Source organism: Perca fluviatilis, chromosome 19, assembly GCF_010015445.1.
Source record: "Perca fluviatilis chromosome 19, GENO_Pfluv_1.0, whole genome shotgun sequence".
Classification (NCBI taxonomy): domain Eukaryota; kingdom Metazoa; phylum Chordata; class Actinopteri; order Perciformes; family Percidae; genus Perca; species Perca fluviatilis.
In genome coordinates, this window is record NC_053130.1 from 18,392,725 (window position 1) to 18,418,211 (window position 25,487).

At 39.3% G+C, this 25,487-nt stretch overlaps 1 protein-coding gene across 3 annotated transcripts in view; it reads right to left on the reverse strand.

The window, feature by feature from the left end:
- Nucleotides 1-25,487, reverse strand: part of LOC120547843 (Kv channel-interacting protein 2) — a 100,108-nt gene that overhangs the window by 56,780 nt on the left and 17,841 nt on the right. Inside the window, exon 1 of one of the 3 annotated variants that reach the window (XM_039783559.1) lies at nucleotides 21,608-21,650. The exons of the other annotated variants lie outside the window; for them this stretch is intronic. Coding sequence (XP_039639493.1) covers nucleotides 21,608-21,635 — 28 coding nt within the window. The 5' untranslated portion in view covers nucleotides 21,636-21,650. Of the gene's footprint in view, nucleotides 1-21,607; nucleotides 21,651-25,487 lie in introns of those variants that run through there. 3 annotated transcript variants of the gene reach the window in all.

Below are 25,487 nucleotides of genomic sequence, written 5' to 3' on the forward strand. Positions count from 1 at the left end.
AGAACAAGATATCTGCATGTGTTGTTGTTTTAGACACTGTGACACATGTCCAGGATTTGTGCCAAAACTCAGCCACTTCTTCTCAGAGTATGCATGTGTATGTGTGTGTGTTTGTGTGTGTGTTTTTCAAGTGTTTCCATCCAGGAGTCTGAGTCACCACCACCAAGTTGTCATGGGTGTCCACCTAGCAGAGCCAAATCCAGACTGCAGTCCATTAGCGACTATTACCAAGAAACACAACACAAACAAAGAACACAATACCTGACATGGCAGGCCATTTTAGCATCAAATATCAGCTGACAAAAGCTTTTGTATTTAGTGTTGATGTATTATTTGAGACTTCAATCAAATGCCAGCAGCTCTTAATTGTATTTATGCAATGGACTAAAAATAGGGTCAGGCTTAAAATGTCAGTTATCAGAAAGGCAGGAAGAGACATGCTGGCTGACAGACAGACATACAGAAATACAAGAAGAAAGATGATGAGGCAAACTTGCTGCACCATTGACCCGACGGTGAAGCTCCAGATCTGCAGAGTGATTGGATCCATCAGTAAGATGGAGACCCTGGTGTCCTAAAAGACTTGCACTGACCATGAAGTGGCTGTCAGAAACATCATCAAGCAGACTGGAAATCTGGGGCATTTTTTGGCAGGTCAACAGGAGGATGAATCTATCCGACCTCACCTGCTTCCCTCTTTTCTCTGTTTTTAAACTAAGGTTTGTACTGAATGAGAGTCAGATGCAGAAAAAAATGCTATGAAAGATCAAGTTTGTGTGTCTGTGTTACGAGTGACAACATAATGATTTTCCACAGATTTGGAATTGGTGCAGCAGTTTGTGCAGGCTGCCATATGATCACAAAGGCACACAGGAATGTTGGAGGGCAGATGTGACACTGTCACTCCACTCAAGTATCTGGCAAAGACACGCACATACACATTTGTTTTTTACACTATTTATGGGCCAGGCAAATGCACCAGCTGGTGAAACCCACTCAACACTCTATTCACTGGGAACATGTGACTGTGGAGGGAAGGAAAGGAGAAAGGGAGGAGGAAGGAGAAATAGAGGGAGGAGCGAGAAAAAGGCACAGGTGGAAGCACTCGGCTTTAGAGATGTGCAGTTAAGCCTTAAATAAAAAGTTATCACAGAGTTGAGAGAGACATTCTGGGCCCTACAAACTCTGCCTATCCACCCCTGCTCCGTTTGAACATTTGTGTGGAGGGTTTTGCCTGTTACAAACTAGCTAGTATGGATAATAAATGGACTATAAAACTGTATGCATGTGAAAGTTCAAGTTGTTAAACTTTTACCCCCACTGTGCTGACCTGTGCAACTAACCAATGACAAAGAGACCAAAATAAAAACATTTACTTGCTTGCAAATAGCTGTAAGCTAATGCTAGATATTTGAAAATTGTTATTTGCCAAGAAGTTAGCTGCCCAGTCTATCCCACTCCCACAAAGAATCCTGCATAGATCAAAATGGCAGCAAAAGAGCCTTGTTTTTATGCTATTATGTACGGCATAAACATTATTTTCTGCCCTTCACTATAAGCACCTACGTCAGATACTGAACATCATATACGTTTTACGATATAAAGTTCTATCGAACATTTCTTTATCATGCACATAATGCTTTCTTAACATAATCCTTTCTTATGATGGCTTCTGGCATAAACCACATAATATCAATCAGTCCCAAACTTAATATATTTAATATAATAACCCTTCAATGTGCTGTAAGGGCTCCCCACAGTTGCAATGACTTAATGTGGAATTAGAATGTGTAGTTAAATGCAAGTTGGTAGAGATCAATGTACAAGCTTTAACATGTAATTGAATGTTTATCACAAATAAGCCAGATTGAGGAAAAGTGGGTACAACAGCAAAGGGAAATTGCAGCTTCTCATTACTAAATAGCTCCTGTAAACCCTCAAACATCACACACTCTTGATTCAGTATCACTAGGATGTTGAGTTTTAGCAGAAGACAGATTTCAGTGTATTGCTGTTTCCTAGTAGAGCTGTAAAAATTACAAATGTTGCTTTACAATTAATTGTCTCAGAAATAATTGCAATTAACAATATAATTGTCTCTTTCATTCAAATTTAAAAATATGTATTTATTATATACAAATAAAGTTTTGAATGAATTCCAGGATACATCTTTTGTTTTATGTGTACAGTACATATATACACACAGATAATGTAACAACACAAATACACAGTCTATAAAGTAAACTATGCCTCTTTATTATCATAAAACATTTTTCTAACTATATTCTGTATTCTAACTATATATCATAGCAACAAAATGATAAGGGGATATCATTTTGTTGCTATGAACGTGTATAGGGTCAAGTACCAACAACTAACAATTAAACTAATAAGAAAAATATATAGTTCGACCAATAATCACTTATATAATTACAATTTGGCATATCTGAACAAAATATATAATTACCAGTCATACGCCTTAAGACCTTAGCTAATGTTAGCAATAAATTGCCGTTAAACAACGAAACCGCGATTATATTGAAAAAAAATGATAATAAGACAATGATGTTATAATTCTTACAGGCCTATGTCCTTGTAGCCCATCATACTGTAGGGACCAAAATAACTGAATAGTATGTTGATGAGGCTCTCAGTGGAAGCTAATCTGACTTGTTCAATAAGAGCATTGTTGTGGTTCAGCAGGGGGTAACACATGTGCAATGTATTCTAGTATTGCAAGCTGAAACCCAACTCATAAATTCACAATGGACATGACAGCCTTTCTAGAATTCCGCACTTTAAACTGAGTGATATATATTAAGTAGACAGAAAAGGACAGTTCCTAGATACAAAAGAGTCACTATTCCATGATTTCTTTTTTAAATTGCCATTTGTAAATATTTGATAAACACAACAAAGAGTTGAATCAGCAAGGTTTAAGCAAATGAAAATAAACGAAAATAAGCAGCTGAAATTAAAGAAAGGAACAAAAGAGCACCTATCCATGTCTGTGCCTTGTTGATATTTAGCAGAAACACATTGAACACTTAGATTTGAAATGAGATGGTGAATATTTGTAGCACAGCACTGTAGCCATCGGCAGTCCTGCGGTGCAGATACCATACACAAGAACATACAGTAAGCTCTGTGATGCTGCTGCCATCTGCAGGAAAACACCTGCAGAGACACAACTCCAGGAGCAGTCATCTGCCCTGAAGGCAAACAGATGGACTGGGAGAGTGCACAGGGAGAAAAAAAAAGCGTATAACCTTCACAAACAGATGTACACACATTAACGTCTAAATTTAACAAAGACCATAGAGTAACTAATGATGCATGGCTCTTCCAGCTGCGAGAGAATTATGGTTGTGGCACACTTCAATTTGAATACTAATCAATATTGCTTATAAGCTGTTCTAAAGATAAGAAAATATGGATGGTAAAATCATTATTTGTGAATGTGTGTGAGCTAATATGTGCATGCGTGTTTGTTAGCATCAAAGGATCGGGTTGCCACCAAGTTAAAGACCTTACATGCCTTCAACCATTCCCGGTCTGACCACTAGTGGACAACCTTTTTGGAATATGAGAATCAAGACAATAAAAGTAGTACTGTTTCCAGAAAGCAAAACTATCTGATGACACACCCCTGTCCTCCAGTAATAGCTCAGGAATAAATACGTAAATATTATGCATTTAACACAGAGAAACACAAATCTGAAACAGCACTTACATCTACTGGTTTGGTCTTAGATGTACAACTCCACCAGAACAACTTTACTCTGATTTGAGGACCGTCTGGATACACAGCTTATAATACTTACAATATGTACTTGTGGATGATAAAGAGGGGAAAAGGCCAGAAAAGGCATCTGGCACTCCATGTTAAAATACAGTGTGTGGTGTTCACGATTTGGTCCAGTGACTTTAGAAATGTTGGCTGTATTAAACAATGTAGACCAGTAGAGGGCAGATGCAGACCAGTAAAGTCACATCTACTGTAGGTATTAAACAATATTTCATACAAACTCATTATTTCCCCTCATAGTAAGAAAAAAAAAAAGTTCTTCCTACATTCTTTTTATGGGACTTGCCCTGCAGGCAAACTAGATACATAATCAGGCAAACTAGATACATAATCAGCTAAATACACATTCAATTACACATTCCAACACTATACATTATAGCTTTCACCAATGCATTACCTCAACTCTAAATAAGTTAGGTTGTTGAAAGTTTGGCACCCACTCCAAATTAATATTTAAAACCATTTTATATCTTGGTAATGACTTCAGACAAATCTTAGCAAAGCAATTATTTGGGCCGACTTTTCTTAGATTAATGTCTGGCACCAGTTTATGCCTGTCTGCTTTTATATACAGTTAATTATCTCATCTGCAGAAAATACAGCAACAGTGTAATTGAACCATGATAGTTTTGGAGGGTATATGCAGAGATATTTACTGGTCTGTATCGGCCCACAGCCGCGTTGCTTCAGATTTAAAGGCTGCTCTTTGCTCTGGGCATCAAAGTGATCTGTCAATTTGTATCAGTTCAGTGTTGTGATGATGAAGAGCTGAATGGGAATGATAGGACATGGCGGGATTTTCTACATAGAGGAATGAGAAGATACAGAAAATAAATAAATTAAAACTTGTCGCACTTGTCAAAATTAATCTTTGGCTTCACTGTGGTAAAATAGAAACAAAACACTAAATATTAGACTCAAGCCATAACTGTCTTCCACTCTGCATTAAAGCTGCACAAACACTCTCTCTCTCTTCTACTGTTTTCAGCTTGTATACCCTGTGGGAGATCCTACGTATTCCTTTGAGTGAAGCCAGGGATAAAGCTCCTACTGTATGGAGGATGAAGAAGGAAACGGGGCAGAGCCAAGGGAGACAAGACTGACACACAAACACTGAGAGATAAGCTAGAGGAATAGATCACTGGGCCATGAGGTCGACAAATAACCCACAGGGGAGATTTTGTGGCTTTCACAATGTTTTTATTACCAGGCACCAACCAGCAGCAAAGTCGATCAAATCACACTCCTGAACCTCCTTGAAGGCATCAACCATTCTCAGAGTAGCAAAAGGTCTCGGATATTCCTTAAGACCTGTGTCGACGTGAACTCTTGCCATGACCTTGCCTTTGCGACATCCTGCTCCACTCCTGTATTACATGTTATCATCTAACACAGGCGTTCTTATATTTCCTCTGTAGCCTGTGTCTCTCTTCCTCCCGTTTGTCACACCCAACCTCTTGGTTCTGTTCTTCCCTCTCCCTCTCTCTCTCTTACTCACTCCCTGCCAGTCTGAAGGCAGGCAGCAGGTGTTTTGTGACTCGAAGATCAGAGAGTCTCAAAGAGACGGAGCCCCTCTGAGCCAGGCTGACTGTGTAGGAGGAGGAGAGAAAACCTACGCTTCCATTTTCAGAGTCTGTCTTCTTCACTGCAAAAGGAGAGAGTGCTTATCCCACCCCCGGACCACAGTCGCACCAGTTCAACACCAGTGCGTCGGTCTTATATCCATGTTACAGATATGTTCATGTGAGTGAGGAGCCTTTTTGTTAAGAGGCATGTGAGCTACTTGCTGTTGAGTTGAGTTGCCACTAGGGAGAAAGGCAGTGTGGACTAATATGGAAAACGAGGAGGAGAAGAGAAGTAAAGCAAGAGAAACAGAAAGTGTTTTTCATCAGGGCCATTCTGTGCATGACATATGCAGATTTAACACTACAACACACTATGACTTTGCACTGATCATCTCAAACATGTTTTTAAGGTAACCCATTTCCACAGCACCCAACTCTTTGACCTAAAACTAGTTTCAGTGATACTGACTCAAACACTTCATTGCCGCTCCCCCATTCTCTATCTCACTCAGTAATTTTGTGAATTATACTTTTAGTCTTAGTCTCCATGTAGCTGCAGTGATGATTCCTGTGTTAATGATAGCAACATTCTCAAAGCCATGTGTAGACTTCTCATATACTGTCCGTCTTTCTCTGTCTCACCTTTTCAGAGTACTGCGAATGGGACAATTTAAAGAGCATCCTGTGTATCTTACCTTCTTTGATTATGTATTCTAAATATACTGTAAAACATTCATGGAAATGACATAGCTTTCAACTTGTGGGTGGATGACTAAAAATATGGAGTGCAACATTTATTTCTGTAGGACATGATTCTCCCTCTGAAAATCTTGCCTGGCCTCCTCTGACTTGCTTCTATGTTTGCTCTGTTTGTTGTTTTAGGAATGTATCCGACACACACAGCCCGTGGTTGTTTCAAGCCATATGCACCACCATATGGTTTGTAAGAACAAAAAGGAAATGAAAAATACTGCATCAGCAGAAAGAAACTTTATCCATTACCATTTTAAAGACATTTTTTAATGTAAACAAAGAAAATACTAAACATGCTTGTTTCTGCCTCTATAATGCATGGAGTTGATTGTTTTATTTCATTTTAATTAAGTACCATTGGATCGGTGGTCAGACAAAATTAAAGTCCCTTTGGGCTCTAAATCATGATGGCTACTTTTTGATATTCTTTGGACAAAAATAGTAATTTTGAGAAATAAAGAAATAATTACTTAATGTTATCAGAGGTGGGTAGTAACAAGTTACATTTACTCCGTTACATTTACTTGAGTAAGTTTTTGAAAAAATTATACTTCTAGGAGTAGTTTTAAATCACTATACTTTTTACTTTTACTTGAGTAGATTTGTGAAGAAGAAACTGTACTCATACTCTGCTACATTGGGCTACAATGAGCTCGTTACTTTTCTTTTTACCTCTTTGGTATTCTACGCGTCATTGTTTGTATTCCCCCGCGTGCGCCTCATTTTAATGTTTTATTTTGAAAAAAAAAAGAGAGACTTCCGCCAAAGGCTCTACCACGTACGTGACTGTGTTTCACCAATCAAACGTAGTTGTGCAGTCTCGTCAGCTGGCAACAAAAAATAGGCGACGCTGATGCGTAAATCAACACTTATCAATATCACTTCCCCATCAGTCAGGACCAAGATCTGACCATAATTACACTTGTCCTTTCCATAAACTGCTGTAATTAGCCTATTATTTCAGTTGCAATCCTGCCAGTGCAAGCGATCGTGAGAGCAAATAAAAAATATTAAAAACATAATTCAAACCCGCTGTGCGCATTGGCTCAAGAAGCAGAGAAATAGCCGATATGTAATTCCCTCCCATTCAAATCTATATATTTCATAAATATACCCATCAGGGAATGTTTACGGCGTTGTTGGTCTCTAAATGTTTTAACTTTTATGAGCGCACTCTTCTCCCGTCTCTCTCTCTCTCTCTCTCTCTCTCTCTCTCTCTCCACCGAGCTCCGACTGATCTTCTATAAGAACGGTGATGCCGTTATCAATCGAGTAGGCCTATTGATTGGTCAGTAGACGGTGCTTTTACACCGTTTGATATCTGATCTCCAACATAACCTGCTCCCGACCAGGTTAGGCGTCCAGCATGAGTTACCACGGCGATTGAACCCGGTATCAAGTGATCCACCTTGGTGATAAAGAAAACCCTGGGCTGAACCTGAAGTTAGCTCGTTAACCCCAAATCTTGCTTCGTAGTACAGGCATCTGGCCTCATATTGAAAGCATGTTTACCTTAGTAAAAGTGCCAAACAGCAGCTCGCCTTGTAAAAAAAGTAGGTTTGGAAATTTGTGTTACTTGTGCTTATTTATTTTTATGTATTATTATTTTATGGATTTTATTTTTTAAGTACTTGAATTTACCTGGATTATTTTAATTTAAGCTATTTTGTAATTAATTAATTTTTATTTATTTTATTGATTGGATGAACTATAATTTGCCTAAAGATGATTATTTAGTATTTTTGTCCGTCTGATTGAATGCTTGTGTTAAAAAATAAATCAGACCTTACTCAACAGTTACTCAGTACTTGAGTAGTTTTTTCACCGAGTACTTTTTTACTCTTACTCAAGTAATTATTTGGATGACTACTTTTTACTTTTACTTGAGTCATATTATTCTGAAGTAACAGTACTTTTACTTGAGTACAATTTTTGGCTACTCTACCCACCTCTGAATGTTATCATAAAACAAAGTAATTGTTGATTGCAGCCATACCTGTACAGATTTATGGACCTGTCACAATGTGGGTCACACACTCACACTGAACATGAACACAAAAAAAACCCTCACCAGTTTTTTTCCTTTTTGCAATTCCAAAAAAAGTTTCTCCAAACAAGACAACAGTGTTCTTAAAAATGTTGGAAAATGTTACTTCTGCAATTCTACTATGGATGGAAAACAGGAACAAAAAAGCAAAATATGAATGGAAGATGAAGACAGTGTTCTGTCTTCTGCAGTCCAGACTGCAGTAGCTAAAAGATGTAATACATTACCCCAATAATATTGAAATACAAATGACAGTTTATGACTGATCTTTTGACAGCAACCATGTGGTAAATCAGATGGTGGAAATACTCAAACTGCAAGACAGCTGACGAAAATTTCTGACATGCCAGAAGTCTATCTGATCGGCCAACAACCAGGTCATTGATCGTTCAGACAACAGACCTTTATCACGGCAGACATGTTGACATGTCATAGTAGGAAAAGCACAGGTGTATTCAAAACCATTAATGATGGCTGCATTCCACTTAGGAGAGGCCCTGGTATTGTGCATGCTGACTCACTGAAATAGCTTACTGGGACACTTGATGGAATTTATTTAGGTTAAGGTTATCAATTTCAGCTGTGCTTTTCCTACTATGACAAGTCAAAATTTCTGCTGTGAAAAAGGTCTATTATTTAGGCATCGTGACCCCCCTTCAAACTTAACATCAAACATCAAATCTGGCCCATTTCTAAAAATATTTTGGAAACAACCAATTCAGGTTTTAAATTAGAGGACAAGTTTAGCTTTGTTGTAAGTTATTTACTACTGCTGGAAAGGGGTTCAGGATACTGCTTAAGTTGATATGGACCACACATCCATGGTTTTGGCAGGGAATTGGCTTGAGTCCTTTTGGTAACATGTTGGCTACTCTATCCACAGCACCACCCTGGTGCCCATGTATCTAATTTGTGTCTTTCCTCTTCATTGCTAGCCTCTGTTACCCTCATGGCTTTTGGTGAGCCATTAACCAAGAAGCTCAGTCTGTTGTGTTTGATGAGGACAGCTGCTGGGTTAAACAACCCATCTGTATCTAAATGATATAATCAGTCCTAATAGAACAGGGACCAATCAGTCCCATTGCTGTCAACCATCAGAGAACAACAGGTCACCTTCACTGTGATTTAGGCACAGTCCACCTGATTGGGAATCCACAGAGAGACTCGCCTGGAGCTATGCAACTGCCTATTAGTGTATGAGACTGTGTGTGTTTGTGGTATTAGCTATGCAAGAAGTGTCAGGATTGTCATTTGTCTTTCAACAAGCTTACAGCAACTTTTTTGCTCAAGTTCTGTGCTACAGCGCAGAAATGTGGAGGCTGCAGGGAGTGGATGGGAATTATTGATGGGAAAGTATTTGTGCCTTTCACCCTGAGGGGATAATCCATCGAAACGTGTCAGTGCAATGGTTATAGAGGCATAAGAGCATCTTGACAGTAGTCTAAGCACGGTGGTCAGAGTGACACATTACTGTAATCCCAAAACAGCCATAAATCCTGTTAGAGTCTCAAATTTACATATTCCCGCTCACTGACAAAGAAAAACTAAAAATGAAAACATTTCAAACACTACTAACATCTTGACAGTTTCTCCATTTGCGATCATGTTAGATGTTTCATGAGCCCGATTTGATGCTCACCAATAGCAGCTTTGATCATGACAAGTACAGTGTTTACACTACACTACTATAATCCCTAACTCTGCTAATGTAATCCCTCACTTCTCTTGACACCATCTACAGCTTTCTTAAGAAGCTCTCTCCGTCTGTCTCTGCCGCTTAACTTTCCACCTCGCTCTCAATTTTCAGAGCTCACTCACACTGTTACTGGGCTGCTTAAGTGCTTCCACTCTTGGCTTTTTTCTGCAGAGTGGGGGTGTCTGTCTAGTGACACTGGTATGATGCAGTGGGAGGTCACTTTATCTGAAACAGAGATCCTGGGGAGTGAAGCAATGGAAAAATATTGTTCCTCTGTTTCCCAGTCTCTCGTTCTCTGTTTCTGTTTCTCTCACCATGTGGGCAGCGAGCCAAGGGGTGAACCAAGGTGAACTACATCCCACTATAACAACACAGTGATAAAAGACTAGACACTCAGCAGACTCTGCAGCACTTAGACAGACCTGACAATGTAAACGCAACGCAAACTACACCAACATATTTCAGAGAATAAAAAAATGATGTTGGAGGTGTACTGATTCCTAGAGGACGCTCAACTCTTTGCCTTTAAGTTTTCTTCTAACAAGCTGCTCATCTATCCTCCATCATTATAAAAGTAACTATTATGAAAGACACAGAGGACAGTGAGTACGTGTGTGCATGTGGGAGTGAATGCTAATGTGAGCATTTGTGTACAGTATGTGTTCTCGCACGAGTGGGTACTTGCATGTTTGTTTGTGTTAAAGAACAGTAACTCCGTAGAAGGGAGCCTGACTTGGCTGAATTCACACAATCACCCAAAGGCTTATGGGAAATCAGTGGGCGGACAGGTACGGATCGATGACAGGGGGAGGAGGGCGGGTAGGTTGGATTGGGTTCACTCTCTAACACACTTTAACGCTCTTGTTCTCTCGGTGTCTCGCTCAGGGATTATTTCTCTTCTTCTCTTCAAAATAACTATACCTGTTCTGAGTGGTTAACTTATTTTGAGAGGTGCACTTTCAATAGTTACACGTCTCTCTAAACACCTGAATTGATCATTATATGTACATACTGGGGGTTAAATACTGCTCTGGGTAGTGAACAGCCACACTTATTTCTCTCTGTTGGGACAACAGTGATCACAAGGTTTTAACACAGTGTTCAGGAAGGATTACTAAAGAAGGTTTTCTCAAACTCTGAATGTGAGTTTGAACATAAAAAACATGACATCAAATATTGTGTCTATAACTTTTCTCTGTGTAAAATTACTTTATCAAATGTTTAGAACATGTACGTGCTATGTGATATCATAAATTCTACTCACTCAATCAACACATCATACAAGTGGTATGCCTAATGTTTTTAATGGGACATTTTTGTAAAAATGTGTTCATTTGTTGTGGTTGACAAGTTGAGCATGGTATAATTGTGGCAGTGGAATCATGTTAATATGTTGGACTCAAAATAAAGATCAATTCAATGCGTTATCTATGTCTCATTACTCAAACAATACCATTTAAGCAGGGTTTATTTCCAGACTAATGTCAGAGAGACAGACCCAATGATCAGCCAGCATACCGCCAAGCAACAATTAAACCTAAGCAGGCATTTTTTGAATGCATTATCTCACTGGTGATACCCTAAGATGTAAGACAACACAAAAAGAGCAACTCAATTCCAAAAATACAAAGAGAAGAAGAACAGCTCTTTCTCCTTTCATCAGTCTGTGTGACAGGCCTGTGTATTTAAAGCTTCGCAGAGACAAAAAAACAAACATAAAACAACTCTATACAGGTCTCGTCAAACCGTGCAGGAGGTAATTAAAAAATGTGTGCTTGTATGTGTATATGTGTGTGCGTCCATGTCTATATTGATAAAATACACCCTCAGTGTCTTTTTTTAGCAACCACTGTTCCCCTATATGAATGCAGTTTTCTTGTGCAGAACACGTATCAGTCACAGACAGTGGTGTGCATGTTATTTACAACATGTAATACATTATAGATTACTAGTTACTGTCATTTGAGAGAAATTAGTTATAGTACAATATTACTGACTCTGAATTGTAATGCTTTACACTACTTTTGCATTACTTTTGAGTGACTTTCACCAAAAGCGAAAGTTTGACTTGGCAGGTAGCTTATGAATTTCACCACCGGATCAATAAAGTCTCCTCTTTATCCACTTTAATACATCATAGATTATTCATAATATTTGGTATAATAAATAGGAATATGCAAAGTAACTAAAGCTATAAAAATAGAGAAGTAAAACGTAGGCTACAATAGGCAAGTAGGAGAACATGAAAATTCTCAATTAAAAGTACCTTACAGTTATACTGAAGCAGGCCTACGGCATAGTTACTCTCCACGGCTGATAAAATGCAATGCTATTTACATGTAGCAAGCCTAAACCTTAATTCCCAACATGTTTATATCTGTCAGCAGCTCGGACACACCACGTACCGTCACCTGTTGGGACACAGATGTTATCCATACCGTCTCCAGTTCTGGCTCTGACCACGGGAACAGTGACCGGACAGCTCGCTTCAACGCAGCGTAATAACTCCTGAAAATAATGTCCACTCAATGTATCCGTCTCTGCAGTCATCTCAACCATCGAATACAGCAACAGGAAATAATACTCACAGCTTTTTTTTTTTCTGTGAAGAAATGTTTCGCGGTGTTGGTGAATTCTTAAAAAAACAAAACACCACTAAATGTTACGTTAAAATGCGTTGTAACTCATGTTACTGAGATTGTAACGAGTATAATATTACCAAAATTTAATTAGTAATGCATTATATTACTGCGTTACAGCAAAAAGGAATACATTACTGTAACACACTGGTCACAGACACTCCAAAGTATGTAATGTGTTAAGGGCAAACCAAAAACAAATTATAACGACAATTCAGGCATTTGCATTGTGACAACAATGGTGACTGTCAGACCTCTATTAAAGCTGAGACATACTGCTAACTGGTTTTCAAATTAATGTGACACACATGTGACTAATTGTGATTTACAGTCTCAATCACTGCAGACTAATGTATTGCTGCAAGGGATATTATGATGAGTTATGCATTGCAAAGAGGAATACAGGTCATAATTAGACTTAATTAGACATAATTATACACTATCATTGACTAAAACACTGTTATATGCTTAAAGGTCCCATGGCATGAAAATTTCACTTTTTTAACATTACTATGCGTTCCCCCAGCCTGCCTATGGTCCCCCAGTGGCTAGAAATGGCGATAGGTGTAAACCGAGCCCTGGGTATCCTGCTCTGTCTTTGAGAAAATGAAAGCTCAGATGGGCCAATCTGGAATCTTGCTCCTTATGAGGTCATAAGGAGGAAGGTTACCTCCCCTTTCTCTGCTTTGCCCGCCCAGAGAATTTGGCCCACCCATGAGAGAGAGACATCATGGCTTTCAAACAAGCAAAGTGGCAGTTGGTCAAGGCCACACCCCCACCCTCTACCTTGCCCCCCCCACCCTCTCTCCTCTTCAATAGCATTTAAAGCTACAGACACAGAAATGGCACATCCTAAGGAAAGCTCATTGTGGGACTGGCTCTAGTGGCTGTAATTCTGCACCAAGGCTGAATTTTCGGGAAAGAGACTTCAGATACAGTATTAGCGGACCACTAAGGTCTATATAAAAGCATCCAAAAAGCAGTATGTCATGGGACCTTTAACAATTCAAGAAACTGCTACCTTTGACGAGGTCAACACAATTCAAACTGAGTTTGATGGAATTACTTTACTATTACTTTGGTTTCCTGCTATTTTCTCTTATCCTTTTTTTTAAGATTATTTTTGGGGCATTTTAGGCCTTTATTCATATAGGACAGCTGAAGACATGAAAGGGAAGAAAGAGGGGGAACAACATGCAGCAAAGAGCAGAGTCGAACCTGCGGCCGCTGCGTCAAGGAGTAAACCTCTGTGGGCGCCTGCTCTACCAGGTGAGCTACCTAGACACCCTTAGTCTCCTTTTCTGTCAGCACTTCCTTATACCTCCTTTCTGCAATAATCTTCCACTGTTCTCACTTCACTGATCTCCAGCTGCTCGCCCGCCTCTTTCATTCTGCACTGGTGACAGAAGAGAGAAAGCAACACGAGGTGAAGCATGCAAGGCAGCAGTGGAGAAAAAGAAACTCTCAGGGCTTCACAACTTTCCTTTATCTATAATATATAGTGTGGCTTATATTAAATGCAGCCGTACTGCCCCTTGTTCCCAATTCACTAAGTCTCCTGACTTCACTATGAAGCACTCCTCTGCAGAACCATTTCCATTACAAAACTCTTCAAAATGTACTTTTCCTTGTAAAAAGGCTGGGCTTTAACCCTGCAGTTCTAAAAAGAGATGCTTCAGGGTTTTCCTCTCTTATGTTCATTTATCCATCCCCTTCTTATCGACCCATCTCTGCCAACCAATTTTGTCTACACCCATTATCTCTGACTCAATCCTTTCTCTCCCGTCCTTTTCCTTTCTGCTTCTTAAGTCTTAAAGTACGGTTTGGAGGGACGGACAAGTACAAGGGAAGAGGAAGACGTAAAGGCAATGGTGGAGAAGAAATATGAAAAAGCAGTTAGGAAAGACAGAGTTTCTACAGGTTTCAAGAAGTCAAATTTAAGACTTTTGAAGAGCTTTTTAAGACCTTTATGAATTAAATGTAAGACCTATATTACAACATTAAAGTACAACGAAATGCAGAGTCATAAAAGTACTTGCAACTAAATGTATTCAAATTGAATAAAAGCGACACAGAGTAATAATAATCTGTACATTTATAGCAAATTATATTTGGACTAGCAAAAGAAAGATCTACAACACCAGGGAATAAAAAAAAAAAACATTTCAATGAGCAATAGAAGTAGCGTTACATGGACGTAGGAAAAATTATTTAAGACCTAGAACACAATGCTTCAGTGAATTTAAGAAATTTAGATTTTGAAATTTTAGACATTTTTAGACTTTTTAAGACCCCGCGAAAACCCTGAAAGAGAGACAGAGGAGTTTCTAATTGAGACTAGGCACAGAATAAAACAGAGACGGGCATTCACAAAGAGCTCCAAAGATGAATGCTGCAGTGAATTACACACACAATTTGAGCAGTCTGTTGCTCTCCTGCTGCCTCTTTCATTCTTAAATTCTTCAACACATACAAATACTCTGTCTGTTTCTAGGTAGTCACAATAAGACATATTAATATAACTAGATCAGGAGAAATCGCCCTCCTGATTCATGTATGCTCACCCACTCATGCACACACAAAAACAACCTCAACGGATGAGAGTTTTATATCATGGTTGATTTAACCAACCTCTGTATTAGCATAGATAGAGGACGGTTAGTTTTCCTGTTTATGCATTTGCACATTGCTTCGTGGAAATCCCAAATATTCTGACAGTCTCCAAACAAGGATGGATGAAGAGAGCTGTCTCTACAGGAACAACTGCTATTTCTATATTGGTGAAGTGACATTTTACTGTCAGGGATGGCCAAGGACAGATGCCCACAGCCCCAAATCATTTCATGATATTGGACTACAGTACATAATATAATGGATGGATTGCCATGAATTTTGGTAGGACATTCATGGATCTGAGTTGATATATCCTATTGACTTTGTTGACCCCTCTTTTTTTCTATGCCACCATAAGGTTGACATTTGTGATTTTGGGTGAAATGTCTCAACACCTATTAAATAGATTGTCATGGAATTTTCTTCACAGACTCATGTACCCCTAAAGTTGAATTGTAATTACTTTAGTGATGCCTTAAAAATTGATTAATTACAGTAATCCAATACCTGCAAAACTAATAACTTTATCATCTGCCTATCACATTTTCCGAGAGCCAGAGTTGATGCCTTTGTCCAATGTACAGTCTACGACCCAAAGATATTTAGTTTACTATCACATAAGACAAAGAAAAGCCACAAAGCCTCACGACTGAGCCTTGAATGAAGAATACATTATCAAAATGGGTGCAGATTAATTTTCTGTCGCTAAACTAAGTAATACATTGACTAACAGTTTCATCTCTATAATTTGCATACTGTATATTCCTGTATCACTTATATTTGTTTGATAATATTTTCTAAATGTGATTCTATGAATTTACAATATAAGCATCAGCTTTTAAAGGTTTCTTAAAGTCTAGCAGTTAACAAAAGGGAGGGTTCAAACATTTAGTGTGTGTGTGTGTTTATTATTTCCTGTATCTCTCAGGAGAAATTAGTTCTATCCAAACATACATGCACCCAAGCCAATACACTCAAATCTCAACCAAACATGCACATACAAAACTATGTGTAAAATTTGACGAAAAAATTAGGAGGAGAAATGACAGCAGAGAGGGACTTAAGGGAATAAGTGTCATACTTCAGACAGCGAGTACAGACTGTAAAAAAGAATGTTCTCTTGTAGGGAATGACTCTTCCATATATATATATACAGTGCCTTGCGAAAGTATTCGGCCCCCTTGAACGTTTCGACCTTTTGCCACATTTCAGGCCTCAAACATAAAGATATAAAACTGTAATTTTTTGTGAAGAATCAACAACAAGTGGGTCCCAATTATGAAGTGGAACGAAATTCATTGGCTATTTCAAACTTTTTTAACAAATAAAAAACTGAAAAAGTGGGCGTGCAAAATTATTCAGCCCCTTTACTTTCAGTGCAGCAAACTCTCCAGAAGTTCAGTGAGGATCTCTGAATGATCCAATGTTGACCTAAATGACTAATGATGATAAATAGAATCCACCTGTGTGTAATCAAGTCTCCGTATAAATGCACCTGCTCTGTGATAGTCTCAGAGGTCCGTGTAAAGCGCAGAGAGCATCATGAAGAACAAGGAACACACCAGGCAGGTCCGAGATACTGTTGTGGAGAAGTTTAAAGCCGGATTTGGATACAAAAATATTTCCCAAGCTTTAAACATCCCAAGGAGCACTGTGCAAGCGATAATATTGAAATGGAAGGAGTATCAGACCACTACAAATCTAACGGGACCCGGCCGTCCCTCTAAACTTTCAGCTCATACAATGAGAAGACTGATCAGAGATGCAGCCAAGAGGCCCATGATCACTCTGGATGAACTGCAGAGATCTACAGCTGAGGCGGGGAGACTCTGTCCATAGGACAACAATCAGTCGTATACTGCACAAATCTGGCCTTTATGGAAGAGTGGCAAGAAGAAAGCCATTTCTTAAAGATATGCATAAAAGTGTCGTTTAAAGTTTGCCAAAAGCCACCTGGGAGACAACACCAAACATGTGGAAGAAGGTGCTGTGGTCAGATGAAACCAAAATCGAACTTTTTGGCAACAATGCAAAACGTTATGTTTGGCGTAAAAGCAACACAGCTCATCACCCTGAACACACCATCCCCACTGTCAAACATGGTGGTGGCAGCATCATGGTTTGGGCCTGCTTTTCTTCAGCAGGGACAGGGAAGATGGTTAAAATTGATGGGAAGATGGATGGAGCCAAATACAGGACCATTCTGGAAGAAAACCTGATGGAGTCTGCAAAAGACCTGAGACTGGGACGGAGATTTGTCTTCCAACAAGACAATGATCCAAAACATAAAGCAAAATCTACAATTAAATGGTTCACAAATAAACATATCCAGGTGTTAGAATGGCCAAGTCAAAGTCCAGACCTGAATCCAATCGAGAATCTGTGGAAAGAACTGAAAACTGCTGTTCACAAACGCTCTCCATCCAACCTCACTGAGCTCGAGCTGTTTTGCAAGGAGGAATGGGCAAAAATGTCAGTCTCTCGATGTGCAAAACTGATAGAGACATACCCCACGCGACTTACAGCTGTAATTCGCAGCAAAAGGTGGCGCTACCAAAGTATTAACTTAAGGGGGCTGAATAATTTTGCAAGCCCAATATTTCAGTTTTTATTTGTTTAAAAGGTTTGAAATATCCAATAAATTTCGTTCCACTTCATAATTGGGACCCACTTGTTGTTGATTCTTCACAAAAAATTACAGTTTTATATCTTTATGTTTGAGGCCTGAAATGGGCAAAAGGTTCGAAAAGTTCAAGGGGCGAATACTTTCCAAAGGCACTGTATATATATATATATATATATATATATATATATATATATATATATATATATATATATATATATATATATATAGTAAGAGAATACAGAGGTTGTATTAATTAAGTTATTAATAAAAATGCAAAGCCTATGTGAGACACTATTAGTCACACTATGACTATAACAATGTGATACTTAACAAGTACAGAGCATGGATATCACAAAAGCTCTTTGTATGCAGCGTGTAGGTGTGTGGTTCCCTATTTGGGTGTCACAAAGATTATAATTTAAAAGGCAGAAAAGAAAGAGCAGAAGTGTAACATTAGAGCACAAAGGCCATTCTGCCACCTACTGTACTACTTTGTGTGTTGGACAGACTTTGCCGTCTTGTTACTTTGAAGATCAACTCCCCATGGAGCAGCATCCTGCACACTGACTGTATAGCAGAGCATACTGTAGTGTTGTGTAGGAGGATATGGAAGGGAATAGAGTTTTCTTGTGATGAAACACACCAACTGTGCATATCCATGTGCATGCATGCACAGTAGGCACTCTCAAAGCTAGTTATAAATCCAGGTAATATGTGAAACACATTTGCCTGGCTCAGGGAGCTTGACAACATCATACTTTAAACTCACAGTTTATCATTAGCCTGTTTTAGCTTTCCCATAGTAGATGTTACATTATATTTTCCATTGAAATTATTTGGGAAGATACTTTGTTACGCATGAATGAGATATACTGTAAAATACTTATTGTCATGTGAATTTTTCATGCAAACTCCACAGCCTGCTTGTCTCAAAGAAGTGCAGCACAGAAAGGACAGGGGTGGTTTATGAATAGGAACAAGATTGTTGCCTTAATGTCTCCATTCAACTTCGCCAAACTTCCAATAACAATAATGTCTAGGATTTTTAAGAAATAAAAGGAAGAGATAGAAGTGTGGCCATTTTTGTCACACATAAAAAAACAGGTGTTTGTAATCATATTATGACTAAAGCAGCTGATAAACCTGTAGCCAGCTCGATCTCTATCTACCAAACTTCCTATTCATTTTAATAAAATCGCCTCCTGGTGTTTTCATTTTCAAATCTAATTTATCCCTTAACTAACCCAAGAAAGATTTCAGCTCTCAGATACTCCAGCAAACTGGAAGCTAGAGCTCTGCAGCAGCCCAGCAGGTGTTCAATAATGAAGATATCTTGCCTCCAAGCTGTTGGCTGCAGCTGTATTGGCCTTTATCGAGGGCTCGTAAGGGGTACAGCTCCTCTGTTGTGTTGGTTTTCGTCGGATTGAGTCTTCTGTTCAGAGGGGCATTCAGGATATGATGAAGTGGGTCACACACTTCAACCCTCAAAGCCTTCGGCCACCTCAAATCAAAGCCCAGGTGACTTTGTGCCAAGCTATATATCGGTATGTCTGTGTTTGCTTAGGCGCAGACTGTCTGCCCGTTACTGAGGGGCTGCTGCTCTGTTGTTTATATTGCTCCTTCCCTCATCGCACAAGGTTAATTGTTGAGATAACCTTTATTCAAGCAAACATCTCAAAGACATTACAAGCCTGGCAAAACCCATCAGTATGGTAAGGACATTAATACACACGTGTGTTTGTTTAGAGAGCTGACACCATCCTAATCTCAGAGTTTGTTATGAAACCATGAAACGGTCCAATACATGGAATTAGAATGTGTGATGTGTCGGCCATTCAAAGTATTAAATGCCACTGGATTTTTGCTAGCTGTTGGGCTTATGTGTGTTGATGTTTAGATGGTTCTCTTAATATTAGGCTGAATAAAGCAATTGTTTAAGAAAGAATTAACACCATGTGCCCATGTGAATATATTTGCATGTCAAAGAAACAACATTAATAATAAAACAAAAGATAGCCACTTGATATCAAAATGTAGAAAGAAAAAGCATGCACACACCAAAAACAACAGTTAGTTTTAAGAGAAATATAACAAGCTGGAACATTTCAACTATTTGAGGGTGTGTGTTCAACAACACAACACAGTCCCCACCTGTGGCAATGCTGAGAGACAGAGGGAATGAATTGTATTTGATAAACAGAGGTTCCAGTGGATTGCAACCACTGCCTCTGGTGTTCGGGTAATTTGAAAGTGACGTGGAGAGCAGCATAAACAAAGGCACTATTGTCAGCTACACCAGCTACACTACCTGTTAAGAGCTCAAGTTTATTAGAAAAGGCCAGAGTACAGCGAGAGTGATGAGAAACTGTCAGAAGTTTGTGTGGGCTTAATTAGGCAGTGTCTGAAAAAAAATCTTGAGAGACAGTCCAATTATTAACTTCAGCTGCTAAAGTTGGACTTTTTTTAAAAGGCAATCTGTTCCATCCTGCTGAACACACTAAAGCTGAACATTAAAGCTGCATTTGTTGGCTACTAGGGGGCAGTAAATCCTCCCAAAAAAAGGCTGACGAACACAAAACCTTGACAAAAAACATCCAGCAGTAGGCATCCCACTGTAGACTACCTGCTTAGCACCAAACGGCAGTGCAGTGGAGCGTTTAGCAGCTAAAAAATCACATATTTCTCTCAGGAGTCAGATTTTAAGGGAGACTGAATATTGGACTTAAATTTGCATACACAACTCAAAATTAATGATACTTGCCATATCAACTGCATACGGTGATAATATGTTGACTTTACAGTTTGTTGTTCTGCCCCCTAGTGGCAAAGAAATAATGCAGGTTTAAATATCAGGTTTAAATATTGGACGGAGATGGAGTGGGGGGAGAAGGAAGGGGCACAACAGGAGCAGGTGGTGCATTTGGAGGCCCACGCTCCGGCTGCAGCAATCCTCTCCAGACTTGAGGAGATGCGCCCGAGAGGCCGCAGCAACATCGCCACCCGGTCAAGACGGGCATTTATTACTTTGCTGCATCCCGGACAGCTCCCGCTGGCGTGCGGCAGGCAAATCCGCCGTCATAATAGCAATCTGCCATGGAACGAGCGCGCCTGCTCTTAAAGGGAATGTGAGATGACGCTCTGATTGGTTTATTGCACGTTACGCCCAAACTACACCTAGCTACTTCAGACCAACCCATTTTAGATTTGGGTCGGGCGCAAGACTCATTTATCCCGCCGGTATAATAGCAACAGCACCCGAGATCCGCCCACAAAGCTACTTGCTTTCCGCGTTTGGTAGTTGCGTTTCAGATCGTTGCGTTTCAGATCGTTAAAATAGGGCCCTCTGCCTTAAACAAGAATGTACATTTGCTGCTAGTAAAATGAAAGCCATATAAAGACCATTTTAAAACTAAAACCAATGTCTCTGTGTGTATTCAAGCCTGGGAATTTTAAAGGACCTGCCAGAGTTGTCTCTATTCCACCTTCTTTATGCCCATTTCAAAGTAGTCGTTAGGAGAGAAGTAAGTAAAGACAATTGGCTCATATACACAGGAGGCAACCGTCAGGCAGTTTTACACACACACACACACACACACACACACACACACACACACACACAACACACACACACACACACACATACACACACACACACACACACACACACAGTACAGGTGGTTCATTAAGGTGCTTAAGTGAGTGAGGAGAATGGGGGAATAGAGAGTGGCTGTAGTCATTAACAGCCACAGGCAGGTGGCATTACGGAGTCTAGCAAAGCGAGCATCTAATGACAGTGTAAAGGGGAAAGAGCCAGCTTAAAGGAGTCTGACAATATTTCTTCTTAAATACTGTTATTTTACCTCTGAGGTTCACACAACTTGCAGCCATGAAATTCGGATGAGCTTCATGAGTGTGTGCATGTGTCAGTGTGTGTCTTTTTTGTGAATGCATATGAGCTGGAATTATTTAAGAGTGTGTGTGAAGCATGCCAAATCATTGTCCTCCTTCTCTTTTAGTGTGGGGAGGGCTGAGGGAAAGACGGACCTCTAGATCCCCGATCCGAACCACAGCTGGCGAAGGGCGATAAGACAAACAAGCTCCCCCATCAGGACGCAGCTGAATAGGAGCAGAGGAGAAGAAGATGGGATGAGAGGATGGGGAGGAGAGGGGGGAGGTGAACGGCAGAGAAATGTCACAGTTTTATAAGACCCACACAGGGAAATGTCTAGGCACATGTCTGTGTGTATGTGTGTATGTGTGTATGTGGGTGTGTGTTTGAAATTTCATATTGGGCCATTAACCGATGCCATTACTGCACCTTATTTCCCATCTGGCTATAACTTTTTCAAAGTGATCTACTCAAAATGCCAAACTTTAGCAAGGTCAGAAAGACACAGTCAACCACAGAAAAAATGAAAGTCTGGCAAGAAAAATACCTATTTGTAAGTGGAACGACTCGCAGCTAGAAGTAGTCTTTAACGAGAACTGGCCCATTATGTACTGAACAGCGCATCCTAAGAAAAACAGCTTTGGCTTCAAAAGGTAGGGAGAAAAGTACAATGCAGGAGTTCATTTGAAGTTCAGCTTGGCAGTCTGACAATTTCAACGAAAGTGAAAACTCTACATGCTTCATTTCGTTTCATACAGTTTCCTCATGGGTGGTTATTAAAGTTATGATGGCCTTTCGTGCATTATCACTGTCAACCATTTTAAAGGTGATTGCGTTTTCAGGATGATAAAGGTGAACTCCGGCTGAGTAAAGGGGAGGGGATGATGCTGGAGATGCATGGTATAAAGGAATCTTTCGACAGTGATGCTAAAAATTGCCTGCAAAAATGTGTTCTGTGTTTATGTGTGTACAACTCATTATATCTGACTGCACCATAGCGTATCACTTCCATCCATAATACAATTTGAAAGTGCTCTCACTTGAGTAAGTTGAGTGGAAACCTATACTTTGACACTGACACAGTGGCTGTCTTCTTGTGACAGAAAACAGTCTTTGTTGTGCAGGCTGAGGGCGAGGGGCTGATAAGGAGGTGAGGAGGAGAACAGAGGCGAGGGGATTATTGTCAAAGCTTTACTGTCATCACTGCCACAATGCAGGTCACAAATTCAGCAGAGAAGAGAGGCAGGTTAGAGGAGAAGGGAGGGAGAGGGGAGAAGGATTTCCTACCGAGCCAAGACGGAACTTTGACTAACAAATGAGACAAAAGGTGTCATCAGCATTACAGAGGATCCTCAAATATACATCAGTTTATTTTTGTGCCAAGAGAGAGCACCGATCAGCATCTCTCTATATTCCTCAATGTCTCAAACACACACACACACTAAATGTTTGAAGCCTCCATTTTATTAACTGTTAGACTTTAAGAAACCTTTAAAAACTTTTTATATTGTAAATTCATAGAATCAAACGTATCCATGCTCTGTACTTGTTAACTATCACATTGTTATAATTATAGTGTGACTATAGTGTCTCACATAGGCTTTGGATTTTTAATAACTTAATTAATACAACCTCTGTATACTCTTACTATATAAAGTATATATACAGTATATATATATATATATATATATACAGTATATATATATATATATATATATATATATATATATATATATATATATATATATATATATATATATATATATATATATATAAATACTATATATACACACACACACACTGTATGTATACTTTATATATGGAAGAGTCATTCCCTACAAGAGAACATTTACATTTACAGTCTGTAGGCTACTCGCTGTCTGAAGTATGACACTTATTCCCTTAAGTCCCTCTCTGCTGTCATTTCTCCTCATTTTTGCGTCAAATTTTAAACACAGTGTTTGGTTGAGATTTGAGTGTATTGGCTTGGGTGCATGTATGTTTGGATAGAACTAATTTTTCCTGAGAGATACAGAAAATAATAAACACACACACACAGACACACGCACACACACACACACACACACACACACACACACACACACACACACACACACACACACACACACACACACACACACACACACACACACACACACACACACACACACACACACACACACACACACTTAAAGTGCCAATTTATGAGATTCTGCCTTTCAATGCTGAGGTGTTTATGCACTTTCCAAAGACTGCTTCACCATAATATGCAATTTCTTTTGTCTGGTCAACTGTGGTGACCATCACTGCTCATGCTAACTACCCGATTTTTCTCTTGTATTTATTACAGAAAGAACTGTTGATACTGCAGTGCAAGACACATTAAAGGCATCAGCTCCTTTGTGCCACATACGTTTTCCTTGGAGAGATATCTGGAAAGTTTTATACGTATGAAAAGTTCACAAATTATTGTGGTAAATCATATATATGAATATGATTTCTTTTATTATTATTATTGTGTCATGCACACAATAAAATATGCTCAGCCCACACGGGCTTATAAGACACCATTACCTATGACAAAAGACCAGATGCCAAAGTAACCACATACCCTGAGGAAATAAACCTTCTAGTCTTTTTTGCCAAGCTTTAGAAACAAAAGTCGCCCACTAAATATTAAATTTAAACAACCACTCCAATTGGTCATCATCCTGCACCAGAACATTTCAGGATTTTGGACAGACATGTCATGTAAGATCGGTGTTCTTAACTCATCATAATACAGATAATACAGAAGAAAATGTGATTTGTTCTCAACGTCTCCTAGTTCACACAACCTTTTATCTTCTTGGATGTTTTTGAATCTCCCTACTTCAAGGGCAAGGGGAAGGATTCCTGTTCTCAACTGAGCCACCAAGGACCTCTGACTTCTCGCTAAGTTTGCTGTAACATAGTTCAGGACCATAGTAATGTTTGATTTGAATATAAATTCGTAGTTTTGGTTTTAGCAGAATGCCTTTTGACCACATTTCTTCAAATTTTGCAAGTAACTTACTTCTGATTGTGTACATGCTGCAAGTGAACAGAGTCTGCTGTTTTAGATCCTTTAAAACCCCAAGTCACAGACTCATAAGTTAATATGGGGGAAACACATGCATCATAAAGTTGTGAATAAGTAGAGTACCCAAGGTCTTTACATACTTTAAGTTTGTTAACAACAGACCCTAACGCTCTTCCAGCTGAATCGGCAAGGGTTTTAATACAATCTTCACATAATACTGAATTGTACTACAACACAATATTAAGACTATACTTAGTTTTACATGGTTACTGATGTTAATACGCACTTTAGAGAAAGAACAGCATCATGCATATTCAATAATGAGCAGTGGGAGCAGGGCCCATCAGCAGGCTTTGTTCAGCTCTTCTTATATCAAAGTTTTAGCTTTTAAAAAACCACAAAGTACCAATCATTGCTTATTAGAGCAGAGCAGCAGCACAGTCCTCATTGTTCCATTCTATCTTAAGACCGCCTGTCTAACTCAAAGTTAAGTGAAGAGCAGCGCAGAAGGTTGTAAAAAACTGAGACATAGAGGGACCAATTTATCTCTGTAAAGGCACAGCAATGTAGGCGAAGCAGACTTGCGAAAGAGAAACACACCTGTCTGTTTCCCTTTCTGTCTCTGTTGAAGGCATACCCCCCACACACATATACACACACAATCTGTCGCAGGCTTTCCTTGATGTGTGTTTCCCTCTGTCACTGTCTCCCTTAGAACACAAAAGAAAGCAGGAGATGGAGAACCGAGGAACAGGAAGGAGCACAGTTTCCCTGCGTTACAGATCGAGCA